The sequence below is a fragment of the Cavia porcellus genome, unplaced genomic scaffold (assembly GCF_034190915.1).
Source record: "Cavia porcellus strain 051 isolate PalLab524CR breed Dunkin Hartley unplaced genomic scaffold, mCavPor4.1 scaffold_28, whole genome shotgun sequence".
Taxonomy (NCBI): Eukaryota; Metazoa; Chordata; class Mammalia; order Rodentia; family Caviidae; genus Cavia; species Cavia porcellus.
The window spans coordinates 43,081,973-43,106,716 of record NW_026947511.1 but is presented as its reverse complement, the minus strand read 5'-3'; the positions used below and the strand labels follow the sequence as shown (position 1 = coordinate 43,106,716).

General features: G+C 61.1%; 1 protein-coding gene across 4 annotated transcripts in view; it reads left to right on the top strand.

Moving 5' to 3' along the window:
• Cpne5 (copine 5) overlaps positions 1-24,716 on the top strand; it is a 60,877-nt gene extending 36,161 nt beyond the window's left edge. For 3 of the 4 annotated variants that reach the window (XM_023566609.2, XM_063238945.1, XM_023566608.2), the window contains 13 exons: positions 1,910-2,013; positions 5,063-5,167; positions 9,877-9,918; positions 11,790-11,865; positions 15,187-15,240; positions 17,072-17,133; positions 19,705-19,751; positions 21,061-21,242; positions 21,835-21,962; positions 22,041-22,143; positions 22,330-22,387; positions 22,695-22,768; positions 23,530-24,716. In XM_023566609.2, coding sequence (XP_023422377.2) covers positions 1,910-2,013; positions 5,063-5,167; positions 9,877-9,918; positions 11,790-11,865; positions 15,187-15,240; positions 17,072-17,133; positions 19,705-19,751; positions 21,061-21,242; positions 21,835-21,962; positions 22,041-22,143; positions 22,330-22,387; positions 22,695-22,768; positions 23,530-23,742 — 1,248 coding nt within the window. In that variant the 3' untranslated portion in view covers positions 23,743-24,716. Of the gene's footprint in view, positions 1-1,909; positions 2,014-5,062; positions 5,168-9,876; positions 9,919-11,789; positions 11,866-15,186; positions 15,241-15,744; positions 16,359-17,071; positions 17,134-19,704; positions 19,752-21,060; positions 21,243-21,834; positions 21,963-22,040; positions 22,144-22,329; positions 22,388-22,694; positions 22,769-23,529 lie in introns of those variants that run through there. The other variant, XM_063238946.1, reaches the window with a different exon arrangement.
• Positions 24,717-24,744: the final 28 nt, after the last annotated feature.

Sequence of the window (24,744 nt, the reverse complement as noted above, 5' to 3'; positions counted from 1 at the left end):
TCCTGCCTTAGCCTCCCGAGTGCTGGGATTACAGGCGTGAGCCACCACACCTGGTTTATATTGTGTTTTTGTTTTGTTTATTTGAAGCAGAGCCTCACTGTGTATTACAGGTTGGATCTGAACAAGGGATCCTCCTGCCTCAGCCTCCCAAGTGCTGGGTTTATAAACGTGCACCACCGTGCCAGGCTTATCGCTGGTTTCAGTTGATGATTAGCAATTGCACGTGGTTCAACGCAGTAGTGGGTAGCATTCTGCCCTGGCAACCCCTCTGCTCCCAGCTGCGGTGTCTCACGTGGGCACCGTAGACCAGGACTTAGTCTATGCCATCCCCTGGGACATTCCCAGCAGGCTCGGGGCTACTGGGATTCCTGTCTGACCTCACCGAAGAGGGCGGGTAGGTAGCAGTGCTGGGGTCCTGCCAGGTGGTCCTGGGCCTGGCAGAGTAGGTGCCTGGGTCAGGTGTGACTGGCCCTGAGGTGCTGCCCTGGCCCTCAGAGTTCTGCTCCTTGCCGGGCAGGGCTGGCCCTGGCCTCAGAACTCCCCTGCTGTCCCGGGGCCCCTGCTGTCCTGGCTGTGAGGCTGCCTCAGCCAGGAGGAGGGTGGATGGCACAGAGCTCGGCCTCCAGAGACCTCGGCAGGCTCCTGTCAGGTGGGGAACAGGGCAGCGATGCAGAAGCCACACGGCCTCTGAGTGCTGCGGCCCCCCGAGAAGTCCCTGCTCCCCCAAGACTATGGCGCCTGAGCCCCCGGAAGCCCCCAGCCCTGGCCTCACCCTGGGTTTGCTCCAGCTGGTGGGCACTGAGCTGTGAGCCAGCGGAGAGCAAGACTCAAAAATCAGATCCCCACCATGAGGGACCCAGATCCCTCTTCCCTGGTTGTTTTGAGGGCTAAATGTGATGAAGGGCACCGTCTCACCCAACCAGTCGGAGGGGGCAGGATGTGGGCTGGGCGGAGGAAGGGGAAGGGCGGGTGGCACTGCCTATGTCAGCGCTCCACAGGCCTCCCCCAGCATCGGCCCCTCCATCAACGTGTTTTATCCTCACCCTGTGAGGTGGGTGTGCTGGGCCTCGTTTTACAGACAAGAAAACAGCCCAGAGAGGGTGAGAAACTTACTCTAGGTCACACAGCTAGTGAGGAAGGGGCTTCGGCGGGCACACTCACCACTGTGCCACCACACCCGGCTCAGCCTGTGGGTGGTCTGTGTCCTTCGGCTGCCATCAGGTCCTCCCTGGGCTGTGGGTCACCCCCATAAGAGGACAGTGGTGTGGAGGGCGGGTGGAGAGCAGCCCAGGCCCAGGGACTCGGCACAGAGCCCGTGCTGGGCAGGTGGCCCCAATTCATTTCATAGCACGTGGGGATGGATGGAGAGGACGGGGGCATCTGTGCCCCGTGCCCAGAGACCATGGTGCACCCAGGGGGTGCGGACACTGAGGGCTGGGGCCCTGCCACCCACACCAGGCCTGGCAGCTCTGGGGTCCGAGGGGGTGCAGCAGCCTGGGCTGGGGTGCCGGATGTGGCTCTGTTTGGTGAAGGAGGGAAGCTGCCCCGCTGTGTGGGCTCCTGGCTGTGAGCAGGGCCCCGGCCCCGGTGGGAACAGATGGATCTTCAGCCAAAACCACACCAGTGTGTGTGGTAGGGGGGGCCTCAGGACTGGCAGAGTGGGCTTGGGTCACCTTTCACCCTTTGGAGCCACTCAGTAAACCAGTACTGGGATCAGGACTGTCAGCGCCCTTGTCCAGGTGGCTATGAGCCATTTCAGTACTTGGGAGGCCGAGGCAGGAGGGTCCTGCAGTTCAGGGTGGCACTGCCCTGGTGATCACGGTGCTGCCTGGGGCCTCAGGCTCCCTGGGGTCCCTGCTGCTCCTGTTCCCCCCACCTCACAGGTCCTTTCCCCTCCCTTCTCTGCCAGGACGTGGCCACCATGCAGTTCTGTGCCAACAAGCTGGACAAGAAGGACTTTTTCGGAAAGTCTGACCCCTTCTTGGTGTTCTACCGGAGCAACGAGGATGGAACGTGAGTTGCTGTGCCTCCGTGGGCGGGGAGTGGCCCTGTGGCCGCTGGCCCGGTGTCTGCTTCCGATACCCCCTATGGCGCCCCGCTGAAGAGCTGGGTCAGCGGGTGGGGCCACCTCCAGGGCCCATGCCATGGAGGGGGGTATCGGCCGTGGTGGGTGCCAGATGTGTCTCTGGTAGGTGAGCAGGAATGAGGGGCCCGGCCCCCCATGAGACTCCTGGCTGAGCCTGTTCATTGTCCTGCACAAGCCAGGACAGCCAGCCACGTCCCCACAGCCCTCTGGGCTGACCCTGCTGCTGGCCACCCAGTTTGGCAGCTGTAACAGAAACGCACAGCCCGGGGACAGGTGCTGGGCAGCCCTACGCATGCAAAACAGGTTCTGGGTCCAAGTTCTAGGACCTCCATGCCCTTCTGACCCGCTGTGTGACCCCAGCAAGTCACAGCCCCTCTCTGGGCCTGCTTTTTCCTTCCTCTGAGTGAACCAGTTGGTGGGGCCCAGGGTGGGATTCTGCAGGAGAGGAAAGCAGGTCGGGGGGCTCATGGGAGAAGCTGCTGTCACCGAAGAGGCCAGAAGTGGCTTTGGAGGGAGAGGGAGACAGGGGGTCCCGGGCGGGCGGAGGGAGAGGTGCCAGCAGGTGTGTGCGGAGGACACTGGGCCCTCGGGCTCCCTGCACTCCAAAGTGCAGAGTGTGCATGGGTGTGAGTGTGCGCGGGTGTGAGTGTGCGTGCCTGTGACAGCGTCAGGGAGGAGGAGGAGGTGGCGGCTTCAGTTCCAGCGAAAACTGATTTTTAAAACCCGAGCTGCAAAATGGGAAATTAGGTGTGATCATTTGCATGACAAAAAGATTCTTTGTCTCACCGGAGGACGCTGGCTGCTTTAAATAATTCTTGTTGCCTTCGCCTTGGCTTGTGGTGGGGGAGGAGGAGGAGGAAGAGGTGGCCCTGGCCGATCAGAGATGTCCCCTCCCTACCTGGCTGGGTGGCCAGAAGAGGACGTTGAGGAGCAGTGGGGACGCCCCTTGGGGACCCCGTGGGCGGGAGGGAGGCGAGGCGGAGGCTCCGGACTGACACATGGGGTGTGCTGCAGCTTCAGTGTTGGGGTCACATGGGCAAAGGCCATAGGGGCACAGGTCAGAGCTTCCACCCTGGTGGCAGAGCCGGGAACCCAGGGTGTGGGGAGGAGCCCTGGGACCCCAGGGAACCCCGCAGGGCCCTGAAGAAGCTGCTCTAGGGCTGGGGGAGGAGAGAGGATCTTTGGCCAGGAGAGACAGCAGCCGTCACTGCCAGCCCCCATCACGTTGGCCGCTGGTGACGGCTGAGCTGGGTGACAGGAAAAGCTCCCGCCAGGCTGCCCACCGGGCCCTGAGCTGAGCGGCTCAGGTGCGTGGAACCCAGTGGAGCCCTCAGGCTGTGGGTGCATTGTCACCCTTCCCTGGGTCCCCGGGGTGTCCTCAGGATGTCATTGAAGCCCCTGGGTGGCTGCCAGCTCCTTTTCATTTAATTTAATTTAATTAGACCTCAGTAGCGTGGTGGCTGCTGTGTGGACAGCTCAGCACTGGCCTCTTCTCGGGCGTTGGGAGGGGCCTTGTGATGTGTGCATTGGCCCAGAGCCAGGCAGTGTCCCATCCTTAGCTCCCGTCCCAGTGCGGGAGGGACGCTCAGAGAGGGAAGGACGCACGTCTGGGGCTGCACAGCTGGCCCACAGCAGCCCGGACTGGGGCCACATCTGTCTGCGCGCTGGGTGCCAGCCCCCGCAGCTGTCAGACCTGGGCAGGAAGCCTGGCTCTCTGGAGAGTGGGGGAGGCCCAGGTTTCCCTACAGTGGCTCATGAGAGTTCCAAGAACATGGTTCTGGGCAAAACAGGAAGCCAGGCTGCTCCAGGCCCAGGAAGGGAAGAGAAGGGAAGGAGGAGAGGCTGGAAGCTGAAGGTCTAGGGGCCGGTGACAGTCCCCACCACCCCATCTTCACGCCCCCATGTCCCTGGGGCCAGCCTCCCGCGCGTGTGTGCGCATGCCTGTGCAGGGAGGTCTCCCACGCCGATCCCCACTCCCGTGGGTGGGCGAGAAGGAGCAGAGAAGACAAAGTGAGCCTCAGTGACAGGAGTGACATTTTGACTTGAAAATTGCCAGAGAAGAAATGGCACAGGCTGTGTGGGCACAGGCGGGGCCTGGCGCTTATCCGGAGACCTTTCCTAGCTGGGCGGTGCCGGGATACATGCCCAGCTCGGGGGCAGGGCTGGCTTCCCAGATGTGGCCGGCTGGTGTTTCTTGGGGCAGGGTGGGGCGGGGTGCTGGGTTCCGCCCTGTTAGCACAGCTGGTTCACAGAGGTGACTGGCAAGAGACGGGGTCCTAGAGACCATCCAGGTCAGGGCTTTGATTTCACTGGATTGAGATGCCAGGCGGAAGCTGGGCGCACTGGCACAGGCCTGTAATCTCAGCACTTAGGAGGCTGAGGCAGGAGAATGACCATGAGTTCAAAGGCAGCCAGGGCCACATAGTAAGAGCCTATCTCAAAAGACTGAAAGAAGAAAAAATAATTGCCAAAGAGAGCTACAAAACCCCAAGAAATACATTTATTCATTGGTACCAAGCACTAGGGCCATAACAGTGATCCAAAAAGATAAAACTCATTGGCTGAGAGGGTGCACATCTGTATTCCAAGCCTTCGGGAGGCTGAGGCAGGAGGATGGTGAGCTACATGGCGAGACCTTGTGTCTAGGGAAAAAAAGACAGAACTCTTTGTTCTTACAGAGCAGCAGATCATGAGCAGAATAAATAAGGAAAAAAATAGACCGTCAAAATGTCAAATGAAATGGAAAGTAGGGAAGGAGCCTGGGGCTGTCGGAGCCGGGCCGGGAGGTCAGGAGCTGAGGCGGGGTGGCTGGGGAGCCTGCGGGGCAGTGAGGGGGACAGTGGCGTCCCCGGCATGGCGCATGTTTCCCCGGCGCTGCCCGCAGCTGTCTGGTCCCCTCGTCACCGACAGAAGCCGCGTGTCCTCCGTCCGTGTGGCTCCGGCCTGACGCCTCTCCCCTCCCTCTGCCCTGGCCAGGTTCACTATCTGCCACAAGACCGAGGTCATGAAGAACACCCTGAACCCCGTGTGGCAGACCTTCTCCATCCCCGTCAGGGCGCTCTGCAACGGTGACTATGACCGGTGAGCAGTGGGGCGCCCCGTCGCGTCCCCTCCTCCCGTCGTGTGTGCTGGGCAGGGGCTCCTGGGGTTGCCTGTACCCGACCCGTCTGCACACCTTTCCTCCTGTCTGCCACTATCAGTGGGAACTGCCACGGTGGCAGCCTGGGGGTGCCTGGTCCACCAAGAACCAAGATGGTGTTGAAGGATGGGCGTCCCTGGCAGGGGGAGGGATTAGACCGGCAGAGGCAGTCGGTGGTCCCTGCTCGCCCTGACATCCCTCAGGGAACTCTGGGACACCTGGAGCCGGCCCTGTGGCCCTCTTGGGGGGGGTGGAGGATTCGGGCCAGCTTCAGGGTGTTTGATTCCACCAGTGGCCTGCCAGCCACATCACCACCATCAAGGGCGGCACCAGGTTCCGGGTTCTCCTGCTGGGCCTCCACCTCCTGACCTGCAGTGTGGGCATCAGGATGTCCGCCTGCTTCTTGGGGTTGGTTTGATGACCCTGTGACACCCCTGTACTAGAGGACTCTGGGTGTGAGATGCCAGGGCCAGTGTCGCGCCTCCTCCCCTCATCTGAGCCCTGCCAGCCTCGCAGCAGGCACCACACCGGGTGCAGGGAAGTCAGCTGGAAGATGGTGCCTTCGGCACCCTCCCAGCCTCCCGGGTACAGCCGCTGTGGGGAGGCGACGTTAATCCGATAATCACACAGACAGAGAAACGCATCATTACCCCCACTGCCAGTGCCGGGAGGGCGGGCGCTGCGGGGTGGCTCTGGTCTGGGCTGTCCCTGGAGCCTCCCGGGGTCCTGGTGATGGTGGCCTCAGGTGGGTGAGATGGCGAGCCTTCAGCAGCCTTGGGAAGCTGGGCTGCTGCAGGAGGCCCTGGGACATCAGGGGCCACTGGGCACATGGCAGGGCGGGGGGTTACCCATCTCCCCAAAGCTGGGTGCCTGACACAGGCGGCTCCTTTCTGCTGCTGGGCTGAGAGGAAGCCCCAGTCCCTTCCCCAGGGAGTATCGTGCACCTTATGGGCGCCCAGCATTGTGCCTCCAGCCAGCCGCGTGGCACCTGAGGGCAAGCAGCTGTGGTTCTGTCTCTGAGGGGTATGGGATGTTGCTTGTGTATTTTAAATAGCTAAATAACTGTGCAGAGCGAGATGGGGGGTGAAAGCAGGCATCCTGGCAGCTTGTGATGGCACATGGCTGTAATCCCAGCACTGGGAGGCTGAGGCAGGAGACCTGCAAGTTCCAACCCAGCTGTGGCAACTCGGCAACGATCGAGCCCCTGTCTCAGATATAAACAAAACAGAAAAACAAAGCGACTGCAGGTGCACCACCCCTGGCGGAGTCCTGGGGTTTCCCAGAGCGGGAGGAGGCAGCAGCAGGCTGGGGGTAGGAAGGCCGGACAGGAAACTGCATGGCTGGGGTGGGCTCTCAGGCCCTAGGGGAGGTGGGCATCAGGCGGAAGGGCCTGGAGAGCCCAGCCTGAACCACCGTGGCTCCCTTCTGAGTGGCAGGAAGCACATCTGTGGCCACATGACCGACAGTGCCGGTAATTCAGGGTCACCCAGGAGGTGGTTCGTGCCAGGCGCCAGGGCAGGTCATGTTGGGGGTGGGACCACCAGGCCACTGTCCCCTCCTTCCCAGCCACCATGCTGTCCAAGCCAGCAAGGGACAGGACCAAGTGGGACCCACGCTATCACCCCCTGGTCTGCAGGAGGATTGAAAGTTTGAGCTCAGCCCTGGCAGCTTAGCAGCGTAGCGGGACCTTGTCTCAAAGCCTAAGAAGGGCTGGGAGTGTAGTTCAGTGTGAAGGCCCTGGGTTCAATCCCAGTCTTGGAGGAAGAGCAGAAGAAGGTGGTCCCGAGAGGACCGAGAGCAGGAGCAGAGGGTGCGGGAGAGAGGCACAGGAGGCCAGGGTCAGAAGCCCTTCCCCCAGCCTCCGCTCCTGAACATTCTGTGGCTTGAGGATTTGTTCTTGTGGGTCCGGATCTTCCTGGGTTGGGCGTGTCCCTCACATTCTGACACTGGCAGCAGATTTTGTGTGTGTGTGTGTGTGTGTGTGTGTGTTTTTGAGACAGAGTCTAGATATGCAGGTCAGGCTGGCCTTGAGCTCACTGTGTAGCCCAGGCTGGTCTCAAACTTGCAATGTTCCTCCTGCCTCAGCCTCCCGAGTGCTGGGGTTACAGATGTGCACCACCACGCCCTGCTCACTGACAGCAGCAGGTTTTTAGAAGTGGTCAAAGGGGATGATGCTCCCCCTGGAGCTTGGGGCTGTAACATCACCACAGCCCCCGGGTGTTTCTCCTGGACGTCCCCCTGCGCTGAGTCCCTGGGAGGCACAGCGTAGCTCTGGGGCTCCACAGAGCCACCTTGGTGAGGAGCACCCCAGCGTTCCCGGTCCCCACATGCAGAAGCTGAAGCCCAGGCAGGGGGCACAGCTGCTGCTGCTCCTGTAGACACAGCTGGGACCTTGGGAAAGGGGCTGAGCGTGTCCACTGGAGACAGGGCGGGGTGCTGTGCGTGTGCAGACCGTGTGGCTGGTGTAGTGACCTCCACAGCACCTCCGATGCGGGTAGGATCGACCTGCTACAGATGGGTAAACTGAGTCTCTGCAGGTCAAGCCAGTGCGGGACTTCCCTGCTGTTCTCACCCATCTCACTGCTGCCCACAAGCCTTGATTCCAGATGTGATGATGGCTTTGTCCCCATGGAGCCAGGAGCCTTTTCCTTTGGGTGCTGTCCCCAGGTCAGAGCCGGCCCATGCTCAGTGATCAGCAGTCAGGACAGCGGCCCCTGCAGTGGCCCGGGGCAGCCCAAGGACTGTGCAGAGCTGTAAATCACAGCGCCTGTCTCTCCCCGCCTTCTTCCAAGGCCACAGCCCCAGCTCTGAGTCCATTTGACCCTAAGCTATTGTGTAGGAAACTTATTCCCATCAACTTATCCAAACTGACTCAAACTTTGCATCCTCCTGCCTCAGCCTCCTGGAGTCCCGAGGAGCTTTTAACAATCATCCCTGGATCAGTCCATACTGAATCTCCGGGGTGAAGCATCAGGCTGTATTTCTCGAGCTCCCCCAGGGACCCACTGCACAAACAAGAGTGGAAACCTAAGCTGGAGTCCGAGAGAGGCTGCATCTGCACACAGAGCTCGTGGTTGGGGGTGGGGGGCTCAGCCTCAGTCCCTCTGACCATGAGGTTTAAAAGACTGTCTCCCTGGTGACATGTGGCTCTTTGGGGCTGTCACCTCTCCTGGGTCCTACTGTGGGCCCTGAGAATGCCCTGTCACCTGTTTCATTCTCTGCAGGGCTGCAGAAGGAGCAGGACCTTGCTGGGGTCCCTGGGGTTCCCTGCAGTGGGGGTAGAGGTGTTGGGACAGCTGAGGGGCAGACACAGGGAGGGACAGGAGCCTGGGGGCAGTGGCCGGGAGTCTGGGCCAGAGGGATGCAAGGACCTTCTCTGGTCCCCTTATCATGCAATGACACCCAAGATTCCTTACAACCCGGTCCTGATTTTCAAACTAAGAAGGGCTGGGTTCGTTCAATCTCCATTTCTTTATGGCTCAGAGAGAGTGAGCAACATCTCCAGGTCACACAGCTGGGGCTGCAGCCACTAAGTCTCAGGTGTCTGACTCTGCAGCTCAGGGGCTCCCCCCTCTCCCCAGCTTCTCAGCCCGCCTCCAGGAGCTCAGTTTACTTATTTTTCCCCTTTCCTAAATAATTCGCCTCGGAGAGACATTTTTGTTTCTTGCCAGTATGCAAGGATTTCTTTAAGCAGCCTGCGTCTAGGTCTGCGCGGGTTGTGTGAGTCCTGGCTAGGGGAATCCGGGTGCGCGACCTCTGGCCTCCCAGCCCCCATCCTGGAAGGGCCCCTGCCTCGCGCCGCCCCAGTCCGACGGAGGCGCAAACGCGGGAACACAGCGCCTCCTGCCGGGGAGTCGCAGCACCCCGAGGCTGGCTCCCGGCAGCCCGGAGAGGGGCGCCGTGGGGAGGGCGCGGATGATTATAAGAAGCAAGTTCGAGCTGCCTTGGGCGCTTCGGGGGCCAAAGCCTAGGGGCTAAAGCTCTCCCCGGGGCCCTCCCGCTGCCCAGACCCTGCCGGGGACCCTGGCGGCTCCCTGGACCTGGGCATCCTGAGCACAGCACCGCAGGCACCAAGGGTTAACCGGCAACCCTCCACCTCTCCTGTCTCTGGTCCGCTAGCTTGTTGCCATGGAAACGTGGCTAAAAATAATAATAATAAAAAAAAGGGCTCTGGAAGCCCAGCCCCATGCATAGGAGTCAAAACAAACTAATTAAAGCAGCCAGGCTAAGATGTGAGGATAATTACACCCTTCACCCAGGAGCCAGGCGTGGGCATGGGTGGCGGCCGGGGCCGGGCCCTGGGCCCTGTCAGGGGGTCTCATTCCCCTTCCCGGGTCCCTGTCCTGAGGCTGGCCGCTCCTACTCCTGGCCCTGGAAGATGCACAGTGAGGCACCCCCTGGGGCTGATGCATCTTCTGGGGTGGCCCGGAGGAAACGGGGTGAACTGAGGCCTGGGCCAGAGTTTCCAGCATCCTTGATGTTCCCAGCAGCCCGGATGTGGCTCCACGGCTGCCTCTGTCCCTGAGATCTGTGCTCAAAGGTCCTCAGGCCGTTCCTCTGTCTCTGGGGCTGCTGTCCTGTCCGTCTGTCCATCTATCCCCTGCACCCCCAGGCCCTGAGCCCGTCCCACTAAGCGCTGTCTGTCTTTCAGGACCATCAAGGTGGAGGTGTACGACTGGGATCGTGATGGCAGGTGAGCAGCGGGAGGTCAGGTGGGGACAGGGACGGGGTCCCTGTCCCCCTGGGGCGCTGGCTAGGGACACACACACACTTCTGCACGTCTCCCTTGGTGGCCCCTGAACTTTCGAAGACCCATACTCCACCCATTCTCCCTTGGGCCTTGTGGGATGGCCGATGTTGAGGAGGCTGATGCCCCACATTTGGGTCGTGGGGCCCATGGTGCACACACAGCCCCCAGCTCCTGAGAGGAGATGTTGGTAGAGAGGTCCGGGCCAGACAGGTGACACGGGTCCCTGCGTGGGCTCTGGAGCCCCAGGCAGTGCCTGGCAGAGGGAAGGTGGGTGCCAGTGCCCCAGTGCCGGGGACATGGGCTGGGCAAGAGCAGGCCACACCTGTCACCCTGACTTTCCACCCGCCTCCCTGTAGGGTCACTACCTCAGGGCCACTTAGGGGACTTCATAATCCCTGCCGCTGCTGCCCAGTCCTCCTCCGCAGTGTAGACAGGGAGACCATGTGGGCTCAGGCAAGCGCTACTCGGATGTAGCTCTGAGTGAAACCCATGCCGTCCCTGTGAGAATCTTAGGCACCCATACTGCCTGTGTGCTCCCTCCCTCCTCTCCCCTCCCTTCCCCTCCCCTTCCCTCCCCTCCTCTCCTGTCTTTGCCTTTGTTTGTTGACACAGGGGCTCACTGTGTGGTCCAGGGTGGTCTTGAACTCGTTAAGCAACCTGAGAATCTCAGCAGTTGTCCTGCCTCAGCCTCCAGGGTGCTGGGCTCACACCACCACACCTGGCCTCACTGCTTTAACTGCCTCTCAGCCAGCTACTCAGCTCTAGCGCCCACCACGATTTGCTGCCTTCTCCCCTGGCATTCCTCAGGCTTCTGCTTTACCTGGACTGTCTCTTCCATGGCAGCTGGGGACAGCCAGCAGGTGCCACATGGCTCTTCTGTGAAGCTGCCAGAAGCCCCGGATACCTCCTGGGCACCATTGTGCAGCTGGATGTCCCCAGCCACCCAGTGACCACTGCCTTCCAACCCAGCAGGGCAGTGGACAGGGCTGAGTGTAGGACTGGCAGGCATGAGGCTGCAGAAAATGCCCCTCCGCCTGGCTCACAGGGTGCTGGTCATCTGTTTAAAAACTTCATGGAATCTGCCGGGACACAGCTCAATGGTAAACCACTTGCCTAGCATGTTGGAAGCCCTGGGTCTAGTCTCCAGCCCCATGAAAGATAAAAAGAGCTCAGCACAATGGTGGAGACCTGTATTCCCAGCTGCTGCTGAGGCTGAGACAGGAGGGTCTCGAGAGCCCAGCCTAGACAACATGGCAAGACGCCATCTCAAAAAAAAAAAAAAAAAAATCAGAGAAGAAAAAATCTTAAAGAATGTTACTGCAGATGAAGCCAGATACATCCGAGTAGACAGAAGTCTAATGAACAGCTTTAAGCCCATTATTAAATTTTACAGTAGCTAAATATCACATTTGCTTTAATCTAGGTTTTGCTCATATAGGTTAAAGCAAATGACACCATGCTGTTTCTGCCTTTAAATATTTCACTTGGAAGGGGATGTCTGAGAAATAAGATTTTCCCACATAGCCATGAATGCCATACTCACCTCCGGCACACTAAACATAACCCCTAAAGGCCACTGAGTACTTACTCCATATGCAGATGGGCCCCAGTCATGGCCCCAGATAACTTCTTATGCAAACAAGAGTCCAGGGGGAAGAGGGTCCCTGCGAGTGGCCCTGGGCTGTCTTTCGGGGACCCAGGTTCTCTACAAACCCCATGGCCCTGGAGTGAGGCCTGGGCGGCCCTGGGCCCCGGGAGGAGCGTGCAAAGGTAGGAGCTGGGTGCATCCAGCTAGAACCATGCTCTCCTTGCAGCCATGACTTCATTGGAGAGTTCACCACCAGCTACCGTGAGCTGGCACGTGGCCAGAGCCAGTTCAACATCTATGAGGTGAGCGTCCCCGCAGGGTGGCCTGGAGTGCGCGGCCAGTGTCCTGATCCTTACAGGGACCGTTGTGAGTGCTATGGGGCTGCTGGGGCTGTGCCTGGCTCCCCCTCAAGCCCCCCCCATAATGCACTGTAGGTGGCAGTAGGGGGGGCGTCCAGATGACTTGTCTGATTCTAGGATACTGGCTCATAGCGTTTCCGGGAAAGTTTCTGACGGCTGGGGTGCAGCTCGGGTACAGCACATGGCCGGTGTGCACAAGGCCTTAGGTTCGTCCCCAGTTTCAGACAGAGAATGTTCTGGGCTCAAGACCTGAGGTCCAAGTCCATGCCAGCCCTGTGCCTCCATTAGAAGTTTCAGGGCCGCCTCCTTGGGAAGGAAGGAGCTGGGGGAGCAGCTGTCGGGAGCCCCTCAGCAGCCTGCCGCCGGGGCCCTTCTATGCCACCCTCGTGGCGCCCGAACGTTGCCAGGCTCCTGCTCCTCCGAGCGCCCTTGCTGCTCTTCTCGGCCACCCTGGCCAGCCTGCCCGCCGCCTTCCGAGCACGGTTCCTGGCCACGCTCACAGCGGGCTCACGCCCCGACTGTCCCTGCCAGCTCTGTGGCCTGGCTGTCCCTGACCGGCCAGTCCTGTGCCCTGCAGACTGAGCCTTAAAGGAGCTAATGGAGCAGTGGCCCCTTGGCATCGGTGCCAAGAGATTCCCGTTTTGCAGTCATCCTGCTGTGGTGGCGCTGAGCCCAGCAGGAGCCACTCAGCCCCTGAGCTGGCTTTGAGTCCCCTCACAGGGTAAATCCCGCACCCCCACCACCCCCCCTGCCTGTCCGGCCCAGCGGGCAGGGCCGATGCTCTGAGCAGACAGCGGCTGGCTCTGGTGGCCGCCCCGCCCTGGCACTGCTGGTGCTGTGCCAGACGGAGGAGGACGGTGGCTGCTTTGTTTGTGCACCCACAGACAGGGTGTGTGCACCCAGCCCAGGCTGACGGGACTCCACTTTCTCCCCCACTCCTTGGAGGGCCTCGGAGGGGTGGAGTTTGGCTTCCAGAGGTGCTGAGCAGGCTGGGCAGGAGGAGAAGCAGGCCTGCCGGATGGACCGGTTCTCCTGGTTGTTGAACTCTGCTGCTTTGCCACCAACCAGAGACACAACTGGCGCCTCCGTGGGAAGCGGAGAGCTGCCTTCATGTTCAGAGAGGCCACGTGGGAAAGGACCTTTCCTGCTGGAGAAGAGCCGGTCGCCCTCCCAGGAGAAAGAAAGGACAGGGTCCCCAGGCTGCCCCTGGGGTGTGCTGGCCCTCTGCCTGGAACTTCCTGTGGGCAACCACTCAGGATTGGGGCATACGTCCTGGGGACCCCGGGAAACCTCAAGTACACAGGGCCTTTCTTCAGGTCCGCTTCCCATGAAGCTGGAGACCAGAGCATTGCTTGACCACAAAGAGCGTGGACAGTGGGATGCAGTGAGTGGAAAACCAACCCGAAGCTGGGAGGAGCTGTACTGCGGAGCCTGGGGCTGAAGCGGAGCCCCGGGGGAACCAACACCCTCATCGGACAGATGGGGAAACTGAGGCACAGTGCGGTATTGGGCTGTGGCTGCTTCCCCAAACATGTGTTGCCAGCGCCTGGGCCTCGGGCAGCCCAAGGCCTTCAAAGTGGCGTCCCCAGCACCAGCAGGTCACCAGGCTCTCAATGTCCACTGGAAGAACCCTCCGGCTGTCTCCCTCCTGGACCTCTCACTCGACTCCAAATGCACCCTGCTGTGTGATCTATTTTTCTCTCTCTCCCTCTGTGGTATTCTCCCTCCTCTGGTTCCAGGGATCAAACCCAGAACTTTTCCACCAGGCTACATCCCCAGCCCATGTTTCATTATTTAATTTTGAGACAGGCTCTCATTAAGTGGCTGAGTTGGCCAGGCTGAACTGGAACTTGTGATCCTCCCGCCTCAGCCTCCCAGAGTGCACGGGCCGGCCGGTGGTCATTTCTCAACAGGGCCGTTCTCACCATAGCTCAGTCTGCTGGGGCAACCTGCAGGGTCTCTTTACCTGTCACCAGATCTTACCCACTACGAGGGGCGCGGGGGTCCCCAAGCACCCTCTGAGTGACATGTGGACATTGTGCCTGGCACTCTGGGTGCCCTTTGCCCTTCCACCCCGCAGAACTGGAGTTGGCTGGGTCCCAGTCCCGTGCCGCTGCCCCCATCTCCTGACTGTGAGCTCTCCACATGTGAGCCTTCAGCACCTCAAATGGTGTGTCTTCCCTCCGGCTCCTCTGCCACCTCCAATGTCCCTTTTGGTGGCCCTTGTCACTGGATGCCTTAAGGACTTGCTTCCTTCAGTGGGAGAATGGTTCCGAGGGTCAGGAAATGGAACCCCACCCCGCCTCGTGAAGACTGCAGAAAGGGTGTCATCAGGGGGGCTCCTCTGTGTGTACGACACTGCCCAGGGCAGACCCCTGCTTTGCGGCCCTTGGTCGGTCGCCCAGATGGCTGTGTGGCTCCCGGAAGTGGGTGTCAGTCTCGGGGAGGCGCACAGTGGGTTCACATGGAGCCAGCAGGTGGCGAAGTGGGGGTGGAAACCGTGCCGTGAGCTGAGACCCGAGAGAGACTGTGCCTCGAGTCCCCTGTGGACAAAGAGCTGGTGGGGCTCCACTGGGGCACAAACAGGCTGGGAGTCCTTGGGGGCTGGAGGGGCAAGGCAGCCTTCCTCACTGGTGACACTTGGCTAGTCCACTGCCCTGGGGCTGTCCTGAGTGTCACAGGGCATTCCACCACCCCCTGGCCGCCACCTGCTCCCCATATTGGGGCACCCAGCTGTCCCCAGATCTCTCTAGGCAACAGAGTCACCCCAGGTTGAGATCCCTGACTTAGCCCACTAACAAGCCCTTGGGGAACACCTCCTGCTGCCCGGCCTGGGTTTGTTGTCTGAAGGTGATTACGTTTAGATGTTGAAGGCCAATGTGGCAACACTTGAAGGGGTCTCACAGCACAATGGGGACCTGGTGCAGAGCCCCCAAGAGCAGAGGAGGTGCCAGGAGGAGGAGGCACTGGGGGTGAGCGGTGCAGCCTGAGCAGCTTTGCTGGCCGCCTGGGGCGAGGGTGTGTTAGGGCGCGGGTATGTTGGGGTGCGGGTATGTTGGGGTGCACGGCTGAAGCGACATCAGTACGATGGCAAGAGACTGGAGAGCCCCCTCCCACAGCATCCCTGGAGCCCCGTTTCCCTGGCCCCTGCAGTCCTCTCCTGGTCAGCTCTGTGGTTATGGGGCCCTGGCCACACCCAGTGGTTGGCGACAGCCCCAGGGCCCGGCCCTGGCAGCCTGGAAACCTAACCGGATTTTCCTGCAGGTGATTAACCCGAAAAAGAAGATGAAGAAAAAGAAATACGTGAATTCTGGCACGGTGAGTAATCAGCCTGCTCTCCCTGAAGCCCGGGGTTGGGGGGGCAGTGTGTGTGGTTGGAGCCCTGAGCTAGTCTGCTGTCAGGCAGGCATCTGTCTGTCTGTCTGTCTGTTTGCCTGTGCAGAACATGGGACTCCGACCAGGAGGGGCTGGGCAGGTGGGCTGGCAGCCTGCGGGGGGACTGCGTAGATGGAGCAGCAGGCAGAGAAGAGATCCGGGCACAGGGGTTTCCCCGTGAGGTGCAGCCGCAGGGCAGCGTTTCTCTGCCAGGCAGGCCATCTCAGCGCCTGCTCACCTGGAAGAGGAAACCAGGCTGCGGGCCAGGAGGTGACTCACCGGAGCTCACAGAGCTGGAAAGCAGCAGTGATGGCACTGATACGTGTGGTTCCAGCCGCTCCAGGTGCTGCCCGCCTGCCACTGCTTGTCTGTGCCCACCTGGGCAACACACCGCCCCGTGACTGTTGGGAGCTGAGCTGCTTTTTTGTTGTTTTCTTTTTGAGACAGAGTGTCGCTATGTAGCCCAGGCTGGCCTCAAACCCTCCGTGTTCCTCCTGCCTCAGCCTCCTGAGTGCTGGGATCACAGGCGTGCGCCAGTTAACCTGATTTTCCTTCCGTGCCTGTGGCCTATGATGACATCTGCCAGCCTTTCAGGGAAACAGCTGAAGAGCCTCCCTGGAATGCCCCTCCTCAGGACTCCCCTACCCCTTCCTCTTCCTCTTCCCGAAACCCTGCAGGCGGTCTTGGTGCGGTGCTGGGCCCCAGCCGCAGCTGTGACTCCTGTGTTACCACCCGGGCCATTTCCCTGTTTGTACAGTGAGGCTAATAAAGCACCCCGCCTGCTCCTGCCGGGGGCAGTGATGAGAAGCCTGGGAGTGCCCATGGGGGTGTCACGAAAGGACCTGCTCTCCGGGGGATGGACTGTAGCCTCTCGGGACAGAGCTGCTTGGCCAAAGCTGCTGGTCTCTCTCCTCTGCCTTCTGCCTGTGGTTCCGTGGAGCCCCAGTCTCCTGAGAATCCCCCAGAGTGTCCTATGCTTTCCTTGGTGCCCTTGGGAGAGGCAGGCCTGCCCTGCCAGGAACTCTTGGGTGTACTGCTAAAAATAAAACACTTCGAAACCCGCTGATCTCAGACTTTAGAGACCAGGAAGCCCTGGCCCAGAGCGGGGATGTCACACAGGGAGGTGGCGACAAGCCTGGCTTTCCTTGGCTTCCGCCGATGCGAAGCCCGGGTGCCTGGGCCGGTTCCCTGGGCCCTGCAATCTGTATTTAGTGCTTTTCCTATTTTTCTGACCGCCTGGGGAAGCCCTGAATCAGCCTTGGATGCCAGGTTTCCTTGGTTCTGTGACCGGAAATCCTTATCAAAACGGCAAAGCTAATGTCAGAGCTCACAAAGGAGGCTGAGGCAGGAGGATCACTGGGAGTTTGAGGCCAGCCTGGGTCACACAGTGAGTTCAAGGGCAGCCTGAGCTGTATAGTGAAACCCTGCCTCAAGACAAAGACCTAAGCACAAACAAAACAAAACAAACAAAAAATCCCAGAAGCGAGAAAGAGTTCTCCCAGGAGAGGGCTGGGGTCTCAGGTCCCAGGAGGAGACCCGAGTGACACCACAGAGAAGAGTGACACAGGGGAGGCTCAGATCTGAGAGGCACGTGCAGGGCTCCTGTGCCACACCGCAGGGGCGGGGGCAGTGTGGACAGTGGCCCTCTGGGTCCCTGGTGGAAGTGCTGTCCTCCGCAGGCTCCTCCTGGCAGTGATGCTGAGTGCCTGGCACGGGTTAGCTGCAGCATCGCCCACACCAGCTCCCCACTGACCGGGTCCCCTCTGCCTTCTAGGTCACCCTGCTGTCCTTCGCTGTGGAGTCCGAGTGCACCTTCCTTGACTACATCAAAGGAGGGTGAGGAGAAAGGGGTCCCCACGTCTGCCCTCCCTCAGAGGACACGACCCTTGCTGGCCCTTGCTGGCCCGGCCTGCGACACCTGGCTCTGAGCAGACTCTGCATCCGGGCTGAGGCGTGGCCAGCAGGGCCATTTTGGGTCCCTGTGCAGAGATGGGACCTGCAGAGATGGGACTGCGTGACAGGAGTCCAGGGCCCGGGGAGGCGAAGGAGCCCTGGGTGCGGGGAGGAGCCGTCTTCCTGCTGCATGTCAGGTCCCTGGCACGCAGGTGACGGGAGGGGTGTCGGGCACCGTGCTCTGACTCCAGGGTCAGGTCGGTGATTTGCCTGACAGCGGGACTGTGAGGGGCACCAGGAGGGTCGGGGCCTGCAGGGGAAGCAGCAGCAGGAGCTTCCGGGTGGGCTGGAGTGGGAGATGTGCAGGGGAGCTCTGGGTGAGCCTCCCTGGCATGCATCCTGCCAGGGCAGGTACCAGGCTGGGGCGTGGGCAGCCAGAAGCCCTCAGGTGCAGGCAGGTGAACAGCTGTGGCTGCCAAGGTTGGCCCCGGCCAAGCAGGCACTGGGTTACCTGGCTTGCTGGGTCAGAGGAGAAGTCGGCCCTGGGAAGCCGCCCTCCTTGTCCCTCCAAACCGCCACTCCTGCTGTCTTGAACTTGCACAGTCCCAAGGTTGAGAGCTCCTCCTGTGCCCTCCGCACCTTTGGCAGCCGTGGTAGTTTTCAGAGGCTCACCACCCCACCACCCTTTCCTGCTTCTCCCATTACAGAGCACAGTGGGGGCGGGGCGAGGACGCTGCTTGTGCCTCACACACAGCTAGGTGGCAGCAGGGTGCCTGCCCTCACAGCCCGCTTCCTGCTGCCCCACAGTCCTGACTGGGCCTGGCAGGGCGTGGTGCAGATGCAGCCTCGAGAGTTCAAAGGCTGGAACCCTAAGAGGCTGGGCCACAGCCAAGCTGGCGCCTGCCTGTGGACCCAGCAGATTAGGGCTCCGGCACCCATGGCCTCCCTGCCACTCTGGGTGGAGGACCTGAGTGCAGGCCGGCCCTGTGCAGGAGGCACATGGAGGTGCCCGTCTAGGGCCTCAGTCCTCACCGCCATCCCTCGACATACCCAGGGTCCTCCCCCATCGTCCCCAGCACCTGCTCAGAGACACCTGGCTGCCCCCAGGTGAACCCAGAACCCTCCTCGCCATCCCTGGGTTTCTGCTAAAGAAGCAGCCTCCGGGTCTCACCCCAGACCTGCAGAATTGGCGCCTTTCAAACGCTGGCTCGGTGGGAGTGCCAGCAGGCCAGCCTTGCAAGGGGCCCTCTTGACACGGCTGAGCCCTATGTGGGCGTGGACTCGGAATCAGAGTCCATCATGCTTTTCATTTTTATTTTCATTTTTTGGGTTTTTGGAGGCAGGGGTCCTGCTGTGTAGCCCAGATTGGCCTGGAACTCACAGTGATCCTCCTGCCTCAGCTTCCAAGTACTGGGATTGGAGACATGCTCAAGTCAACGTCTTATTTTACTTGTTAGGGTTTTGGGAATGCTGGGTACAGGGTAAGGAAGTGGCCACAGGGTGTGAGATGGTGAGAAACGGGGGTACATCACTGAGCTACACCCCTACTCACTAACTTTGTTACGGAAAATTGCAAACACATGAAGTGGAGGAGTAATGAACCCGGACTCCATTCACCCCCTCAGCAGTGAGCAGCTGGGCCATCTTGTTCCATGTACTGTCCACGTCATCCACTTGTTTTTGTTTCTGTTTTGTCTTTTTTTTTGTACCGGGGATCGAACTCATGACCTCGTGCTTGCCAGGCAGGCACTTAGGGTGCTGAGCTAAATCCCTAAATGTTTGTCTTTTGAGACAGGGTCTCCTTGTGCAGTTCAGACTGCTTTTGAGGTCACTTTGCATCCTAGGCTGGTCTCGAACTTGCAACGATCCTCCTGCCTCAGCCTCCTGAGTGCTGGAGTTACATAGAGAACCACCACCATGCCCACCTGTCTAGTTTTCAAATTGGTTTGTTTGAATCAGAAACCAATGCAATCCATGTGCCAGGTGCCTAGATCCCTGTGCTGACTGGTGGGCTTACCTCTTAATTGTCTTATCTATTGGCTCCGTGAGTACCTAAAGGACTCCACCAATAGATTCAGACTCAGGAGGTACAGAGAGGGCCCCAAGATTCCCAGTTTCCTGTGTGATTCCAACACCCTGGGCCATGGATTGCACATCCAGTGGTTCTTCAGTTTCCCAGGACCTGATTTGTGCTGGCTGCATCCCCACGGTGTCACTTAACTTTGTGTCTCTGTCACCTGTGTTTCCTGGGAAAAACCGGCAGATGAGAATCCTGAGGCCCAATCAGATTCAGACTCAGCTTTTCCCCAGTGGTGGCCTGTTCCTCCCTGGGGGTATCTGTAATGTCTGTTCTATCACACGTTTAACGCAGAATCCGAACCCGGGAGACCAGTCCTTACCCCGCTGGGTTCAGGAGGAAGGAAGGAATTCCTCCATGTGACCACCTGCCCCTCATCCCGCCCAGCTCCCCCCTACAGCCGCACCTTCCTGGGTGACCCCTCTCCTCTCTCCTAGGACCCAAATTAACTTCACAGTGGCCATCGACTTCACCGCCTCCAACGGTGAGTGGGGGGAAGAGAGGCTTTTATGGCTGGTGGTGGTGGCTGTGGCCATGAGCTGCCTGGGCCCTCGTGCTCTGTGGCTTCTTCCTCACCAAATATGAGGTTCCCCGGGCCCAGTGGAGCAAAGGTACAGCCAAGATGACAGAGGTCCCCTGGGTCAGATGGCAGACACTGACACAGCTGGGCACTGGGCTTGGTGCCTGTGGGGAGCCTCCAGTGTCCCCAGGTCTTTGGAGAAACCCAAGTTCTCTAGGGTCAGGTCCTCTCCTTTGAGCTGTCCAGCTGGAAGTGCTCAAGGCCCCCAGTGCTTATCTGGGCAGGGGTAGCCCCCACTTCTTCCCCTCCTCTGACTGCCCCAGTGTCAGGCTGTGGCAGAACCAGGGAACGGTCACCACGTGAGACCGCACACTGTCAGGGCACAGCCTGGCCCATGCCCTGGACCCGCAAGGGTGCTCAGCACACATTTTGGTGCCAGTTGGTTGATGCCCAAGCCCAGTCCCTGGTCCTGTGCATCAGGAAAGCTGCTCATGGCTGCAGCTCAAGCATCCTCATCGTGGGGTGCTATTCTCCAGAGCTGGGGGTTCTCAGGGACACTTGTGACATCTGGTGGAGCCTCATAGCAATCCTGGGGGTGGGGCCTCTTGTTATCCCCATTTCACACACAAGGACGCTGAGGGCGAGAGGCTGAGGACACTAACCAAGCGCTGGCCAGTGCCGGGAGGCACCTCGGCTCCCTTTGCTGCCTGCATTAATAGCCTCTCATTAATGACCTCACGGGTGACCTGTGGACTCTGCAAAGGGTGACAGGGACTGTGGGAGACTCCATGGCAGGAAGGGGTGGCAGGTTTGGGGGAGGTTGTAACTTCCTGCCAGCTGTTCTGGAGCACACAGATGGTGCACAGGCAGTAGAGTGGGCCATGTGGCATGCAGGGGCGAGGGGTCGTGCGTGGACAGGACGGCCACTGCCAAGGTCCAGAGGCGGGGAAGGCCAGGGGCCTGTGAGGTAGGGCCAGGGGCGGACGGGAGCTGGTGCGAGCTCCTGAGCTTTGGGTCCGCCCAGGTGGGACGGGAACCCTGAGCTCGCTGGTGACAGCTCGCCCTGGCGGTGCGCAGGCGCGAAGGAGGTGCCCAGCTGGAGAGGAGCCGGGCGCCCCTTAAGGCTGCTGCGACCCCTGGTTTCCGGTTTAGCAGCCAGAATTTGCCAAAGGACTGAACGTGAAGTGAAGGGGAGGAAGGGGTCTAGGATCAATAAAGCAAAGCTAGGGCGCCCTTGCCCCTCCCATGTGCCGAATCCGTGTCCGCACTGCAGGGAACCCCTCGCAGTCCACGTCCCTGCACTACATGAGCCCCTACCAGCTGAATGCCTACGCGCTGGCGCTGACCGCCGTCGGGGAGATTATCCAGCACTATGACAGCGATAAGATGTTCCCAGCCCTGGGCTTTGGGGCCAAGCTGCCCCCCGACGGCAGGGTGTCCCACGAGTTCCCGCTGGTGAGGGCCGGGGAGGCTGGGGTTGGGGGGAACTTCTGCGTGGCGTGCAGGGAAGCAGAGGGGTGGGGGAGGCCCCCAGGAACCCCACACCCGACCTCCGAGCAGCAGGCCAGTCACCTGCCCAACAATCACCTCGGCGCATGGTGGGGGGCATCCAGATGGAAATCATGGCGACGGGTCGCCCCCGGGGTAACACAACATGGTACCCTCCTGAGGTCCACGCCCTATGGAGACAAAACTCCACTGGGTCTGGTGGTGCACACCTGTAATCCCAGCACTCAGGAGCTGAGGCAGGAGGATCGTTGCAAGTTCGAGGCCAGCCTGAGCTACAAAGTGAGCTCAAGCCAGCCAGAGCTGCAGAGTGAAACCCTGTCTCAAAAAAACAAAGCCCCTCAGGGCTGCCTCCTGTCCTTCCTGGGAGCCAACCGCGCCAGGTGCCGCACTGGGCATGTGACCCAAAGAACAGACCCGCCACAGCCCCTTCCTGACTTGCTGGGACCCCGAGTTTGCCGGCAGCTCTCCAGGGCCTCTGGGAGTGACCACTGGAGGGGTCCCTCTTCCCTCCTGAGCCCAGCCCCCTCCCTGCCACCAGAACGGCAACCAGGAGAACCCCTCGTGCTGCGGCATCGACGGCATCCTAGAAGCCTACCACCGCAGCCTGCGCACCGTGCAGCTCTACGGCCCCACCAACTTCGCGCCCGTGGTCACCCACGTGGCCAGGTGAGCGGCGCCGCCCCATGCGGGTGAGGTGGGGCAGGGAGGGGCGGCCCTGACCCAGCTGTTTCCGGCCCTGCGCAGGAACGCGGCGGCCGTGCAGGACGGCTCCCAGTACTCCGTGCTGCTCATCATCACCGACGGCGTCATCTCCGACATGGCGCAGACCAAGGAGGCCATCGTCAACGTGAGCGAGGGGACGTCGCACACCTCCCTTTCCACTGGGGCCCTGCACTTCATCTCTCCCCTCTGTTTGTTTGGCACCGGGAATCGAACCTCAGGGCCCTGCGCTTGCCATGAGGGCGCTGTGCCCTGAGCTGTGCCCGGCCCTCACCTCTCTTTTTTTCCCCTGGCCTTTCGTGGCCTTTCCCAGGCTGCCAAGCTCCCTATGTCCATCATCATCATCGGTGTCGGCCAAGCGGAGTTTGACGGTGAGTCCCAGGCCCCTTCGGTCATGGGGTGTGAGATTGTCTGCCGGGCATGGGCCACATCCGGCAAGGTGCCCTGGGAGGGTGTGTGCGGCAGGCGCCCTCCCTGACCTCCTCCTGTCCCCTCTGCTCTGAGCTTCTGTGTCCTGGGGCTGCGGTAAGATGCCCATCTGGCTGGGCAGCCCCCACGTCTTGGGCTCAGGCCCCCCACCTCCAGCATGGGGCCTGCTGGGCAGCCTCTGCCCTGGACCAGCCTGCCAGGGCTTGTCCACGGCTAACCTCCTGCCCCATGGTGCTCTGCCCTGCACAGCCATGGTGGAGCTGGATGGTGACGATGTGCGGATCTCCTCACGCGGGAAGCTGGCTGAGCGTGACATCGTGCAGGTGAAGCTGGGAAATAATGCAGGAGCTGCGGGGAGGCCTGGCCAGTCCCGGGGCCACACTTCTCCCAGCGTCTGTGAGGCTCAGTGCCAGCAGGGCTGGTGGCCTGGCGGCCGTGCCCGGCCATAATCCTCTGTCCAGCAGCTCCCCAGTGAGCTTGGGCTCAGCTCTCTGCCACTGTGACCAAGGCGGCACTGCAAGGCTTGGGTTAGGAAGATCCGTGTCCTCCTAACTCCAGGCAAGGATGCAGGGGTCACAGGCCAGGGCCCAGTCCTAGGGAGCCTCCATCCGGCCCAGTCTGCTGCACCCAGGGCTCAGGAGAGGAGAACAGGACAGCCACCCTTCGCCTCCTGCCTTTAGACCCCCGATGTGTGTTGGGGGAGGTGTGTGTGTGGGGGTATGGGGGGACCTATGCCCCAAAGCCTGGAGGTACAAACAACTTGGGGTGCTTCATGGGGACCCAGGAAGGAGCTCTAGGGGCCTGGCTCCAGCCGTTGGCCCGTCTCCCCAGTGATAGAGGATGGAGGAAGGAGTCTGAGTGGGCTTTGCTGGAGAGAAAGGAAGAGCCTGTGCCCCGTATCCCAGCCCCCTCTTGGCAAAAGTGGAGGAATCCTGCTGGGGCGCCCCCCCCCCTCCCGCATGGATGAGGTGCTCAGCCAGGATTCGTTGAGTGAATGTAAGAACAGTGCCTATGACAGGCTTGGAGATTTGGGGGTTCAGGTCGCAGCAGGAGACCCTCCTGACTCTGCCTCTCTGCCTGACAGTTTGTGCCCTTCCGGGACTATGTGGACCGCACAGGCAACCACGTGCTGAGCATGGCCCGCCTGGCCCGTGACGTGCTGGCCGAGATCCCGGACCAGCTGGTGTCCTACATGAAGGCGCAGGGCATCCGCCCCCGCCCCGCGCCCGCCGCACCTGCGCACTCGCCCCCTGGGTCTCCGGCCCACACGCCCCCTGCGTCGCCTCTAAATGGCTGAGCTGAGCGCCTCGGCCTTTGGGACGTGTGCGTGCGGGGGGCGGGGCAGAGCCTCTGGAGGCTCCTCCCCAATACCCCCCTCACTGGTGGCCCAAACCCAGGAAGTTGGGGTGCGCGCATAACAGTAATGCACAGTGCGCCCGGCCTGGGGTTCCCAGTCCAGCCGAGGTGTTCATGGTGATCGCTGGGTTGAGGAGCCTCGGCTGGGCCTCCTGCCCGCAACTCATCAGCTGTCCTGTGTGCCCCATTTCCTGTGAACCCCGAGACTGGCAGGGCTGCAGGGTGGAGGAGCGGGGATGGCCCTCCCAGGGACACTTGTGTGTGCAGGGGGAGCCCCCAGAAGGCTGCAGCATGGACCCAGCTCACGTGGTGGCCCAAGACCCTCTGGGATTCCCAGGGGTGTCCGCTCACCCTCCCATCCTGCCCGGGGCGCCCCGTCCTCTGCGCCCCTGTGGCCCCCGTGCTGTTCTTCCCCTTTGCAGGGACAGGGAACAGGAAACCTGGGTCCAGCTCCCTACCCTTGGGGTCCCCGGCAAGGCCTGTCCGCCTCTGCGCCTCCATTTCCACCCCTTAGCACAGCGGCTCCAATGGGCCGGCGGGCTCTCCTCCTGCGCAGGTGCTGAGGGTCCGCGCTCAGCTCCGCCCTCCCCATCTCCCCACCTTGGCCCGCAGCCCCGCCGTCACCCCGTGCATCCAGTCGCCTGAACACTCCTGTCCGGCTTCAGCCTGGGCTCCAGTGTCTGCGCAGTGGTGGTGGTGGGGGCGAGGGCATCGCCCGGCCCTGCCACCTGCCCGGCCGCGCCTGCCAGTCCTGCATGCCAGCCTCTGCACACGGCCCGCGCCCACGCCCGCGCCCGCGCCCTCCCGGCCCTGCATGGCCGTGGTGGTGTTTCTGCTGTCTGGTCCTCGTGCCGTCCCGAGACAGTCTGTGTGGAATCTGCCTTAAACTGAAGTAAACCTGGTTCTTTTCCTAGAGTTCCTTGTGACCCTCTCTCCTGTGACA